Source organism: Bos indicus x Bos taurus, chromosome 13, assembly GCF_003369695.1.
Source record: "Bos indicus x Bos taurus breed Angus x Brahman F1 hybrid chromosome 13, Bos_hybrid_MaternalHap_v2.0, whole genome shotgun sequence".
In the NCBI taxonomy this organism is placed as follows: Eukaryota; Metazoa; Chordata; class Mammalia; order Artiodactyla; family Bovidae; genus Bos; species Bos indicus x Bos taurus.
In genome coordinates this window covers 76695839-76708058 of record NC_040088.1, presented here as the reverse complement: position 1 = coordinate 76708058, position 12220 = coordinate 76695839, and the positions used below count along the sequence as shown (strand labels likewise).

At 47.3% G+C, this 12220-nt stretch overlaps 1 protein-coding gene across 2 annotated transcripts in view; it reads left to right on the top strand.

The window, feature by feature from the left end:
- The window catches only part of ISM1 (isthmin 1), a 95023-nt gene that overhangs the window by 58483 nt on the left and 24320 nt on the right, over nt 1-12220 (top strand). For both annotated transcript variants that reach the window (XM_027560293.1, XM_027560292.1), the window contains exons 2-3: nt 651-890; nt 10204-10468. In XM_027560293.1, the coding sequence (XP_027416094.1) occupies nt 651-890; nt 10204-10468 (505 nt within the window). The remainder of the gene's footprint in view (nt 1-650; nt 891-10203; nt 10469-12220) is intronic.

Sequence of the window (12220 nt, the reverse complement as noted above, 5' to 3'; positions counted from 1 at the left end):
ACAGATGGATGGATGAACGGATGGATATAATCAATGATTTGACTGAAATATTTTCAGATCTTTTGCTAACCCACACCAAAGAAACAAGCTGTGGACACTGGGGTTATAACTAAAGCCAGAGTGGTTAATCAATTGAAGCTGTGATAAGCAAACTATAATTTGATTCCAGTTCTAAATGAACAACTGTTCTCCATTAAGCACTTCAAGCTCCATCAGGCTCTTCATGTTGACATATGTTGATGTTGGATAAATATCCCATAATACACTGTGCTATGCTAAGTCACTTGAGTCGTGTCCTGCTCTTTGCGACCCTATACATTGTAGCCCACCAGGTTCCTCTGTCCATGGGATTCTCTAGGCAAGAATACTGGAGTGGGTTGCCTTGCCCTCCTCCAGGGCATTTTCTTGACCCAGGGATCAAACTCATTAGCCCTCAGAAAATCCCCAAGTAGCAAGCTAGGAAAATTTTTCTGATAATTTAGCTTTTTAAAGATGGGAAAACTTAGCCATGGGAAGAACAATGATTTGGGAGTGCAACCCTGGCTTAATTCCAACTCCTGGAATTGTCCTCGTCTCAAATTTTTAAGGGTAGCATTTCTAAATCATGCTTCTCCTGTTTATTTGTTTATTTGCTTGTTTGTTTGTTTCAGAATAACCTCAACATGGAAAGTGCCTCGACATCAGAAACCAGCTTTCCTCTGTCCAAAGAAGCACCCGGGGAACATTCAGACCACCAGGCTGGGCACCAGCCCATCCCCAGACAGCAATTCCAGCAAGAGGTTGGGCACCCTTCATTGCAAAGAGATGGCCCCAGATCCTTTCTCCTTGACCTACCCAACTTTCCAGATCTTTCCAAAGCTGATATCAATGGACAGAATCCAAATATCCAGGTAATGCTGGGCAACTGAAAGGTGGAAGAAAATGAAACAGTCTATGCCTTTGTTTTCTGATCTGATCCCACCTCCCTTTTCCCCTTAGCCCTTTGATGAATCCTGTTATCTCTGCCAGAGCAATGTTACATCGCATCTGTGTAAACCCTGGATTGTAAGATGCATCGTTATTTTCTGAACCACTGAAAAAAGAATACAGTGCTAATTAGAGTATGGCACATCCAAGATTATAAAATTTATCCAGATCTGATTTCAGAGCTGTTGAAATAGAAAAATAAAACAAAATAATATGCTCTGAAATTGATGAAAAACGGTAGCTATAGGGAAAGGCCAGTCTAACGCGTGAGTAGATGAGGCAAATTATCATGTGATTTCCAAGACACTCAGGAATACAAAGCCTCTCTGCCTTGCCTTGATCTCCAGAAATTCCTTTAGGAGGCAACAACACTTCAGTTGTCGCATTAGTTGCGCTAAAGTGTAAAACAACTGATGAGAAATTTCGATAAGAATAGAGTGAAAAATAGAAGTTCCTAGCAGATAGCGGAATGCATGCCACTAGGATGGAGTGGGATGAAGCTGAAGAAACAGGAGGTTAGGGAAAGGGGCTCCTGGAATTGAAATTAAGAACTCTCATCGGCACTGAAATAGCACAGTCTACTCAGCAAGGCAAAGGCGGATCTGACTTGACTCTCCCAACATGTTGAAGCCAAACATGTTGTCTTCTTCCGATATTATCAATAATGCAACTAATTCTCCGCAAGTTACCATTTGGTTTGCTTGCCCAAAGTCACATGGCTAGTAAACAGTAGTTGGGGCTCAAACACAAGTGTTCAGGCTCCCAAGAAAATTCACCCTACCAGTCCGTGTGTCAAAGACAAACTCCTCATTTTGAATTTCACTTGCCCCTCCCTCTGTTTCTCCCCAGAGATGGGCCTCATGGTAATGGAGGGAGGCCCGTCTCCCTGGGCCACCTGGCCCCTGCACACCCCTGTCCTCAAGTGCTGGCTTCCAAACTTGTAAGCTTTGTCCTCAGTTCTTTTCACTTGGGGAAGGGCAGTTCAGTTCAGTTGCTCAGTCGTGTCCGACTCTGCAACCGCATGGACTGCAGCACGCCAGGCCTCCCTGTCCATCACCAACTCCCAGAGTTTACTCAAACCCACGTCCATTGAGTTGGTGGTGCCATCTAGCCATCTCATCCTCTGTCGTCCCCTTCTCCTCCTGCCCTCAATCTTTCCCAGCATCAGGGTCTTTTCCAGTGAGTCAACTCTTTGCATGAGGTGGCCAAAGTACTGGAGTTTCAACTTCAACATCAGTCCTTCCAATGAACAGTCAGGACTGATCTCCTTTAGGATGGACTGGTTAGATCTCCTTGCAGTCCAAGGGACTTGAAAGAGTCTTCTCCAACACCACAGTTCAAGAGCATCAATTCTTTGGCACTCAGCTTTCTTTACAGTCCAACTTTCACACCCATACATGACCACTGAAAAACCATAGCCTTGACTAGATGGGGAAGGGCAGCTTGTCCTTATTCTTTCTCTGTATCAAATTCCAGTTGACTTCCACGGCAGAAAGAGTACACCTCAGTTAGAACAATACACCCACCATTCCCCTACCTCCCCATGCATAAAATGTTGTGTTAGCTACTGGGAAGTTAAAAAATGTCAGACCTTAAATGTAAGGTCTTCCCTCCAGGAAATGACCTGGGTGTGAAGGTTCCAACTGCCACCTAAGAGAATGCCAGAAGGATCGTGGAAGCGGAGCAGAACAAGTGCTGTGCTCCATGGAAGGCGGACCCAGATAGACGGAAGGGTTGGGAAGGGACCTGATCATTAGGGCGGGGCAGAGACGAGGGCAGAGAAGTGAACAGTGCTCCGGAAGTCAGGCTTTGACAACCCGTGTGCTGAAATCATGTGCACCAATTCAGGTTTCCGATAGGTCTTGTATCAATCCAGCTGATTAATCAGAAAAACAGGCCATTTTCTCCATTGTCCTCTCTCCAGGAACTGTCCACATGGCTCTCTGATAAAGAATACAGGACCCACTTGGGGGAGGTGCAGACTGACCAAAAAAGGCATAGATAACCCCTTACTGTTGCTCAGTGTGACTCCCCATCCCTCCCTCCTTCATTGACAGGAAGTGATTTTTCCTTGTTGATGGATTCTTTTGGCTGTAGGACCAGACCACCCTTATCCCAAGGGTGCTTAGCCCATGCCCAAAACAATTTGAGGTTTGCTGCGGCTTGCAGTTTTTTTTTTTTTTTTTTGAGAGATGGGCAATCTCATTGTGGAGCTTAATGCTGATGACTGAGCTATTAATGCCATCAATTTAAGAGTTACTGATATAAACTTACAAGAAAAGGCCTGGATACAGGGGACTGGAAGGTTGCAGTCCCCACGTTGGAAAATTACCAAGTTCATGGGCTCCACCTAGGACTGAATTTCTAGGAGAATTTATCTAGGAGAATTTCTCTCTCCCAGATAAGTCCATCAGTCAGAAGTCCCCAGACATCACTTGGGTCTTTTTAAAATATTAGCTGAAATGTCAAGGAAGAACAGTGATGCAAAGGCAGTTGAGATTCTCAGATCTGGGAAACCCTGACGACTTTTCCATAAAAAGAAAAGGGCAACCATGAAATGCTAAGCCCACGCCAGCCCACACGATGGATTTGTACATGAGCTCAGAAAAGCCCCAAAACTCACAATCCATTTTTCATCAGCATAAGCTGTGCTGTTTAGCCAGATGAAGAGAGCTTTGCAACAGTACCGCTGGGCTTCCTGAGGGGTGAGGAGGCTGTTGGGGTTGATGGAGAGAATTATAAAGCGAGACCAGGGAGCAGAGAATACATGGAGGATGAATCATGAGAAGACCACTCTTGAGACCCTCCGACAAAGCCTCTTGGACTTTCATAAAACACAGTTTTTATAAAGTGGAAATCATTTGTCCTTGTCCCCTCTGAGCCCACAGCCACCTGTTTGTACAGACTTCTAACAGGTACAAAGCAGTCAGCGTTTTGTCTTCCACTGGTCTCAGCACTGCCCCGGTACCTATGGGAAGCTCGCCTCCACGCCCCTTCAGAATGGGCTGCTTTGGAGCACAGGGTGGGAAGGGAACCAGGCTACTCCTATGAGTTCCCTAGATGTTTCTTGAGTTTCCTTTTGTACAGAAGAGATCACTATACCTCCCAAGAGTATAGGTTTCCCCATTGCTCCAACAGGGCAACCCGTTCCTGGCAAAATGGACTTGAAGCGAAAGATGCTCCAACCCAGATACCATCACACCCAAGGACCCAAAAAGACCAAGCCAGTGCGGTCCTGCTGCCTGTTCGCCAGTTGGGTCATCCCTCTGCCGCTTTGCACAAGCCCCGTGACTGATAACTGCGTGGGGCCAGTCAGAGGAGTAGAGGGGCCTGTGTTTTATTGATCTAATGACCTGTTGGCCCCAAAGAAAGGAATACTGAGCTGTGTTCCTGGCCTTCTCTCTCTGGGAAGACCAGCAAAGAAGAGCGTTCATTGCTCAGAAAGATGCTCAAAGAAAGACCGATGTATGGTACCCCTGAGAGCTCCAGCCCTAGGTCTGAGTACAAGTGTGTGTGAGTGTGCATACACACACACACACACACACACACAGCTGGCTGCTGTAGCCTCAAGCCTCACCACACGAGTAAATCGGCTCCCTGGTAGTCCTTTAAAAGGTGAGGTGCTTTCTCAAAGGGGGTGATGGTTTTCATGCTGACAACTCTTGCCCCTTCCTCAGAGCTCTACCATTTTGCTGAAATCCACTGGCTTGACACAGGGCTGATGCAGCCAAGCAGACAGCCCCACTAGTCACCCTTGGCCATCCTCTCGTCCCGGGGAGCGGACTGCAAACAGGTGAAGGCGTACCGGGGTCGGCTTCCACTGCCGGGCCGTCTGACCTCGTCTCCCCCTCCCCCTCTGGCAACCTGCCCCCAGCCCCCACCCAGCTAGCCCTCCCTGGAGCGGGGAGCACACAGGCATTTGATACCCCTGTCTCTGAACCACACCCCAGCCCCGCCCCCTTGTCTGCAAGCACTTCCCACGCTCCAGGGCTGGGGTCCACAGTCTCCCCCTACGACCACCACCAAACCGCCCACACCTTTCCAAAGAGACAATGCTGAGCTGGGCCTCTTGACTTTTAGGAAGGGAAATCCTTTAAAAAGCCCCGCTTTTCAGAGCTTTTTTTTTTTTTTTTTAAATCGCTGAAGCCAGGTGGCCTCTGTCCCAAGTGAATTGGGCTCTTCATTTTAAGACTGGCTTCAGGCTGTGGAAGTGAGTAGGGGGTGGGGGGAGGCGGCGGGGAAGTCCAACAATGCACAAAATAGAAAGAAATAGCCTCAAACTCTTGAACCCAATCTCCATATTAAATTTAAAACAAAACTAGAAGTTGGGTTTTGGCAACAAATAAATAAATAATCCACTCAGGAAAGAAAGTAAATCCCCCAGGGCAAGTTCAAGCAGAACGTCAGTATCCTTGGCTGGGTTTCTGCTCCGCAGCTGATGGTCAGATAGCAGATGCAGAAATTTCTAAAATAAACTCATTATTAGGCTCACTGCATCAATTCCTTACCACAGTAGCTATTCACCACCAAATATTTCTCTTTTCTGGGTCCATCTGAGATTCGTATTCATTTCAACCAATGTGTTTCTTTCTTTTCTTCCATTGAGGGAGACTTAAAAATAGTCTTCTAAAAGCCCTTTTTTCCCCTTGTGCAGACTTATTTACACGACTGCAGGCCTCTTGATGTAATCAGATGAGTTGGCCAGGGCTACAGGTGTTGTACGTGCTTCTACTTCTGATTTTCCCACCTCCTTTCTTCCTAAAATTCTTTTGGGATGGCAGGCCTGTCCAAGTAAGAACCAAGAAATCACTGTGCCCAAGACATGGACCCACACGCTCCTGGAGACAAGCTGATTCTGTTCTGATTCTCAAGGGGGCCCTGCTGTCCCCATCGTGAGCCCGAGTCCACCCACCTCTCTTTGGGCTCCGGCAGCACCATTTCTGTCAACCAGGCTTGGCCTCTGTGGCTGCTGAAGGTTACTTGACCTCCATAGGCCTCAGTTTCCTTGTCTATACAATGGGAATAACAATCTAGGTGTAGTACCTTTGTAGGACAATACTCCATAGTGGTAGGGTTGTGCGGATTAAATGGGCTTCCCAGGCGGCGCTAGTGGTAAAGAACCCACCTGCCACTGCAGGAGACATAAGAGACAGTCGATCCCTGGGTCGGGAAGATCCCCTGGAGGAGGGCATGGCAACCACTCCAATATTCTTGCCTGGAGAATCCCATGGACAGAGGAGCGTGGTGGGCTACAGTCCTTGGGGTCGCACAGAGTCAGACACACGGCTGAAGTGACTTAGCTTCTCATTAATCACAAGGATTAAATGAGATCATCCATGGGAAGCACTCAGCAAAGCGATGCAGGATGCTTCCCCAGATTGGTGGACGCTGGCTGGTGATGGCAGCAAGTGTGAAAATGACAGAGGAGACCAGTATAAAATAATTAAGAATCAGGAGATCTCGTTTTGAGAGCAGCTCTCCTTCCTTGCTGTTCACCTAAGGAATGTGAACTCTCCAGGCTAGTTTCTCTGCCTGAAATGTGGGGCTAGCTTTTGTAGAACAAGAAGTGATCCCTGAACAGGAATGCTGGAAGGCTCAAAGCATTCGTGGCGCTTACCTGGAGCTGCCAGAGTTGTTTTGAGAGCACCAGTGGGTCTGAGAGGGAGGGATTATATATCTTCCTGGTCCTTTGTGTTCTTTCTTTGGCATTTGTCAAGGAAGAACGGTTACATTATCGGGGGCGTAACCGTTTGCTGCTCTGTGCTGTTGAGGAATCATTTCAACTCCCAGGGCTTCTCTTCATCTCTGGGAAATAAACACAAACCCAAACTACCTGGTCACCGAAGCTCTCAAGCTTGTTAGTCCTCTAAAAGGGCCAACAAGTTAGAAGATTCTAGAAGATTCTCCTGAGTTCCGAAGATCAAGCCTTCTGTATTCTCAGTGTCGTTAGTTTATTGCTGATTAGACTAAGAATTGTGTTCGTTTCCCAGTGGAAAGTGCTTTTCAGTGCTAAAGAGTGTGTTTCTAAAAAATGTTTGAACTTTCAAGAGGAAGAAAGAAACTGGTAATAGTGCAAAGGATTTTACCCTTTCCTAATTTTGGACGGAATTCTCAAACTTGGCACCTATTCTAGTCTCTCTTTCTTGGATCTGACAACATTCAGCAAGAAGTTGGACTTGGGTCTTTTGGAAAAGTTATTTTTCTTTTACTGTCTTGATTCATGGTATGGAAAAATCCAGAAGAAACAAATATACTAAAGATGCTTCAATGCTGTGTATTGAAGACGCCAAAGGTAAGATCTAGCTCGTCAGCCTGGAAATCCACTGTGCTCCCTGCCACACCTTCAACTCGTCACACTGATTATTGTTCAAGACATTTTTATGAACAGATTCTTTGATGCTAAAGAACATGTAAATAAGAGTGAGAGCAACAGGAAGCATAAAACTGATCTCCCTCTACCTCCTTCCATTCGAGAAGTCACAATCATGCTCATTAAGTCTTTTTAATTGGATGCCTATGAAATTTCACGTTCAAGATTAGATTTGTTCTTTTGATATCAGTCCGAGGTTTCCACATTCCTAACTGCAGGGAAGGGTGGATCCTAAGGTTTGCATGGTTTTGGTTTTGTGTGGGTTTTTTTTTTGTTTGTTTGTTTGTGTTATTTTTAATTCAGTTGGAGCAGTGGCTAGAAATGAAAGGGGAAAAAGAAACCTCTAAGCTGATGAGATTTAGTCATCGATAATAGTTTTTGGAGTAAATTTGTATTTTGCTACTCATTGCCTGGCCAGGCAACAAATCTGTTTTGTTTGGATCCAAGCAGCAGTTTGGGGGGAAAAAGAATCATATTGACGGTAATAGCTTAAAACATGGAATTGTTTTGATTCCCAGCTTGGAGAAATTGCAGGGCACGTTTTGTTTAGGCAATCCCTTTGACTCCAGCCTGGATACAAACGGAATACCAAAACTGTCCAGCCTGTTCCCCCTTATCTCCTACCCAGAGACTGATCTTATTACCATAATTGCAGGCTTGCCTGGCTTTTGGCAGCCTCGCGCCTCCAAGACCCTTAATAGCCTTGCAGACAATTGTTGCGGCTCAGTTGTTCTGTCTGCAGGCATGGGGGCTGGGACTGCATAGGAGAAAGGTTGTGTCTTCAAAGGCTGGGCATTATGGTATCTCTGCTGGCTCAGGTCCCTGCAACCCAGCTGTGCATGCCTTCCACTACATCCTTGTAGGGTTGCATGTGGGTCCTGGGCACTGTCCCTCTCCAACAGCCATCCCTCCAGCAAACAACAGTGATACAAGATGAATGATGTAATTCTTCTTTTTGTCCTTTTGGGGGATTACTAAAAGTTCCATAATTATTTATAAATATGCAAGGGATGCTTACAAGACTGGGGTGATGGTGGTAGCATGGAATCAAGCCAATGGTGCCCTCGTAGGCATCCCACACCAGAGGAGATGCTCTCGGCCTGCCACGGCCCAAGTGTACTGGGGTAGAAGAGCACACCCTGGACCTCGTGTCTGGACCACACAAGGCCACCATGAGCGGGGCAACCTCCTTTGAACGTCGAAGAGAGTAGAATTCAAACTTTTCCATTCCTGAGACAAAAGGAAGGGTCTGTTTGTCTCAGGGATTGGCATGACCCGGTGCAATTTGGCAAAGCATCTCAGCAAGCCTCTCAGATGTCGAGTTAGGGCAAAGCTAGAAGAGCATCTGCCCAGTACATCTTGCGCTGATTACTTGGAGCGCATGTTTCTGATTCATTTGCACATAACTCATCCAGGGGTTGTTGCAAGAGCCGTGTGATGGCCAGAGGAACCCAAGGAGTCTTTCATTATGTTTTTAAAACAAGTTTCTCTATGTTGATTGTCTCTCGGAGCCAAGAAGCTGCATTCTTTCAGCCCTGTGACTTCCAAACGAGGCTCCGTAAATCCAAGAGTGAGTTCTGACCTTGACTCTGGAACTGTCTGCTCTGACCCTGAGGGTGGGTTAAGCAGGAGTCTGTGCTAGGTCTGGTTTCCGAGATGAGTGAAACTCACAGCTGGGACAGCATGGACCTTATGCTCACATCTCTACACGACCTGTGGCATCCAGCCCCTACCGGCATCGGTGGGCTCTGGGCTCACCTGGTCACAAGAGGGGACAGGACCTAGATGACTGACTTTTTGAGAGACAGTTTGGAAAAGTTCATATGAGGACAGGCTCTGGAGCTAGAAACCCATGGCTGCCCATTACTAGCTGTGTGATCTTAGGCAGCCTGTTAACTTCCCTGTGTCCAGTTCTTCTGTCTATAAGAAGCTGTCTAGCCACTACTCTGAAATTTAACAGCTTGAAACAACAATCACTGGACTGCTCGGGGTGCTGTGGGTCAGGAATTTGAGCAGGGCTCAGCTGGGAGAGCTCTGCTCTGCTCTAAGTGCTATCAGCTGGGGTGACCCCGTGGTGCGGGAAGATCCAAGATGGCTCCCAGCTCAACTGACTGGGGCCTCAGAGCTTTCCAGGGACTTGGGGAGCCTTTGTTCTCTGCTGTATGGCTCCCTCATCGCATGACGGTCATGTGCACAGTAGTCTAGACTGGGCTTCCATACGTAATGGTAGGAACTTTCTGAGAGAATGCAAATGGGAACTTCAAGACCTCGTGTGGCTGGTCACGTTGACACACCTACCACATACTATGAGTCGTTAGGCCAGCCCAGACTGCAAGGGAGGGGATGTAAACCCCGCCTCTTGGTGGGAGGTGCGGCACCCACAGAGCAGAATGGGAGGAGTGGCAAAGATCCTTTCAGATCAGTAACCACAAGGGCCGATCAACAGAACCAACAGTATAGAGACGTTTTGAGGATGAAGTACATTAATATATGGAAAGCCTTTAAAACAGCGCCTGGTACATGGTTAGTAAGTGTTCCGTTTTATGAGTTGTTCTAGTGCCATTCATGGTACACGTTGACTCCTTGAATTAAAGACTTCCCAGCAACGTAGTCATCCGTAAATCAGGGGCCCTGTGATACACTGCTTCCTCCCAACGCAAGGCCCGTGGGCATCGGTTCCTCCGGGCGTCCCTGGAGGTTCTCCCGCCGCCCTGTCACTGTGCAGCCTCCGCTTTCCCTCCCGCGGGAGGCGCGTTTCCCTCCCGAGGGAGCCACGTTTCCCTCCGCTCTCAGACTTTCTCCCGAGGGTCACCCGGCGTGGAGGCTGTTGACTCCTCCTTGACCCTGGCCTGTTTTGAATTCCTCAGGTCACCATAGAGGTGGTGGATGGTCCTGACTCTGAAGCAGAGAAAGATCAGCACCCGGAGAATAAACCCAGCTGGTCAGTGCCATCCCCCGACTGGCGGGCCTGGTGGCAGAGGTCCTTGGCCCTGCCGAGGGCCCAGGGCGGTGACCAGGACTACAAGTACGATGGCACCTCAGACGACAGCAACTTCCTCAGCCCCCCCGGCGGCTGGGACCGGCCGGCCCCGGGCCACCGGATGTTTGAAACCAAAGAACAGCCAGAATATGGTGAGTTTACCACCCAGCAATATAAAATCCATGCAGAGAATAAACGAGGACGATGAGGCCAGTGGACGTGGAGCCAAGCAAAACCCTGTTTACAGTGTGTGGCTTTGAGTCTTCAACAAGGCAGACCTCATACAGACTCTGTCCACCCCGTCCACAGAAGGCCCAAGAGGCCCCCTCACCACATTTTTCTAGAAATACTATAATTTTAAAATAATGCCAATTATCCTCGGAAAGGTTTTTTTTTTTAAGTTAGGGATCTTTGAGGTCCTGCCTTTTTTTTTTTTTTTTTTTCCCCAAAAAATGACGAAACCACTGAAATAACTTCTTCAAATAGTGTGTGCGTGCTCAGTCGTGTCCAACTCTTTGAGACCACATGGACAGGAGCCCAGCTGCCTTCTCTGTCCATAGAAATTTCCAGGCAAGAATACTGAAGTGGCTTGCCATTTCCTTCTCCGAACTTCCTCATGTATTTGACTGTAAAAACCTGTATTGAAAATCCATTTAGTGAAAAAGATGTGCCCAGCTGTCTCCTTTGACCAGGCAACTATGTTATGTTTATCACTGGTAATGGAGTGGCCCTTAGAAACCCTCATGGACATGTATGTCTCAAGTTATCAAAGTGAGGCATCCCCAGCAGCAAATTTCAAGACCCCGAGTTGGGACTTTCAGTTTCCCATGCTTTTAGAGTAGGATAGGTGAGACAACAAGCAATTTCTAAGTTCAATGGCTTAAAATAATCCACGTTCATTTCTCACTTAAGCTGGGATGGAAGACAGGGTCAGGGGAATGTGGCTCCACCCAGTCATTCGGGGACCCAGACTCCTTCCATCTTTAAGCCTCACCAACTGTGAAGGCCTGAGAATCACCCACTGGATGCTCTGCCTCTGACTGGCAGACAAGTAGAGAGACAGAGCCTGTAAAAGGCTCTCATGCTTTCAACCCCCTCAGCCTGGAGAAGACAAATCACATCTGCCCAGATTCTACTGGCAAGACTTTGTCATATGATCCCATGTAGGTGCAAGGGAAGCTGGGAAATGTTTTCTGTGTGAACTAGATGAAGAGGAAACCGATTTGGAAAGCATCTGGCCAGTCTTCATGAAGAATCGGGCAGGGTACCCCATGTTATAAGAGTATCTGATATGTTGCAAATGCATCCACCATGATGATGGCCTTGTGGTTCAGCCTCAGCAGACTCAGGAGCAGACAGTCTACAAGGGTGACTTGTTTTGCACCATTTGCATTCTCACCCTTACCCCCATTTTCAGCAAAAAGGCCACTTGTATATTGGCAAGTCGTTTCTGCCTGCTAATAGATGATCCTAAGCAACGTCCAAAAGAGTAGGACTTTCTTCCCAACCACGTCACTTAGTCGCAACTGACATTGAACACATCTTCTGCCCATCATTCTGCTAGGTACTGGGAATCCAAAAAAGATTAAGACATGGTCCTTCCCTGAAGAGCATCTCACCTGTTTTTGAACAAAAGGAGAAAACTTAGTAGATGGAGCAAAAGAATGCCACAGTAGAGATACACAGTAAATGCTAGAGAAGCAGAAAGAGAGCTCCCAGACCCCACCCAACCGCTTATAAAACCTTCCTCTTTCCCAGAAGTCCAATTTATTTTCCAAGAAGGATTGGGAACATTAGCCAACCTTTCTGTAGCAGTTGCCTTCCACAGTCCCTCTTCATAGCAGCTCTCAAAAATTAGCTCATTTAATCAGCTCACTGAGGCAGAGACCCCACTTTACAAATGG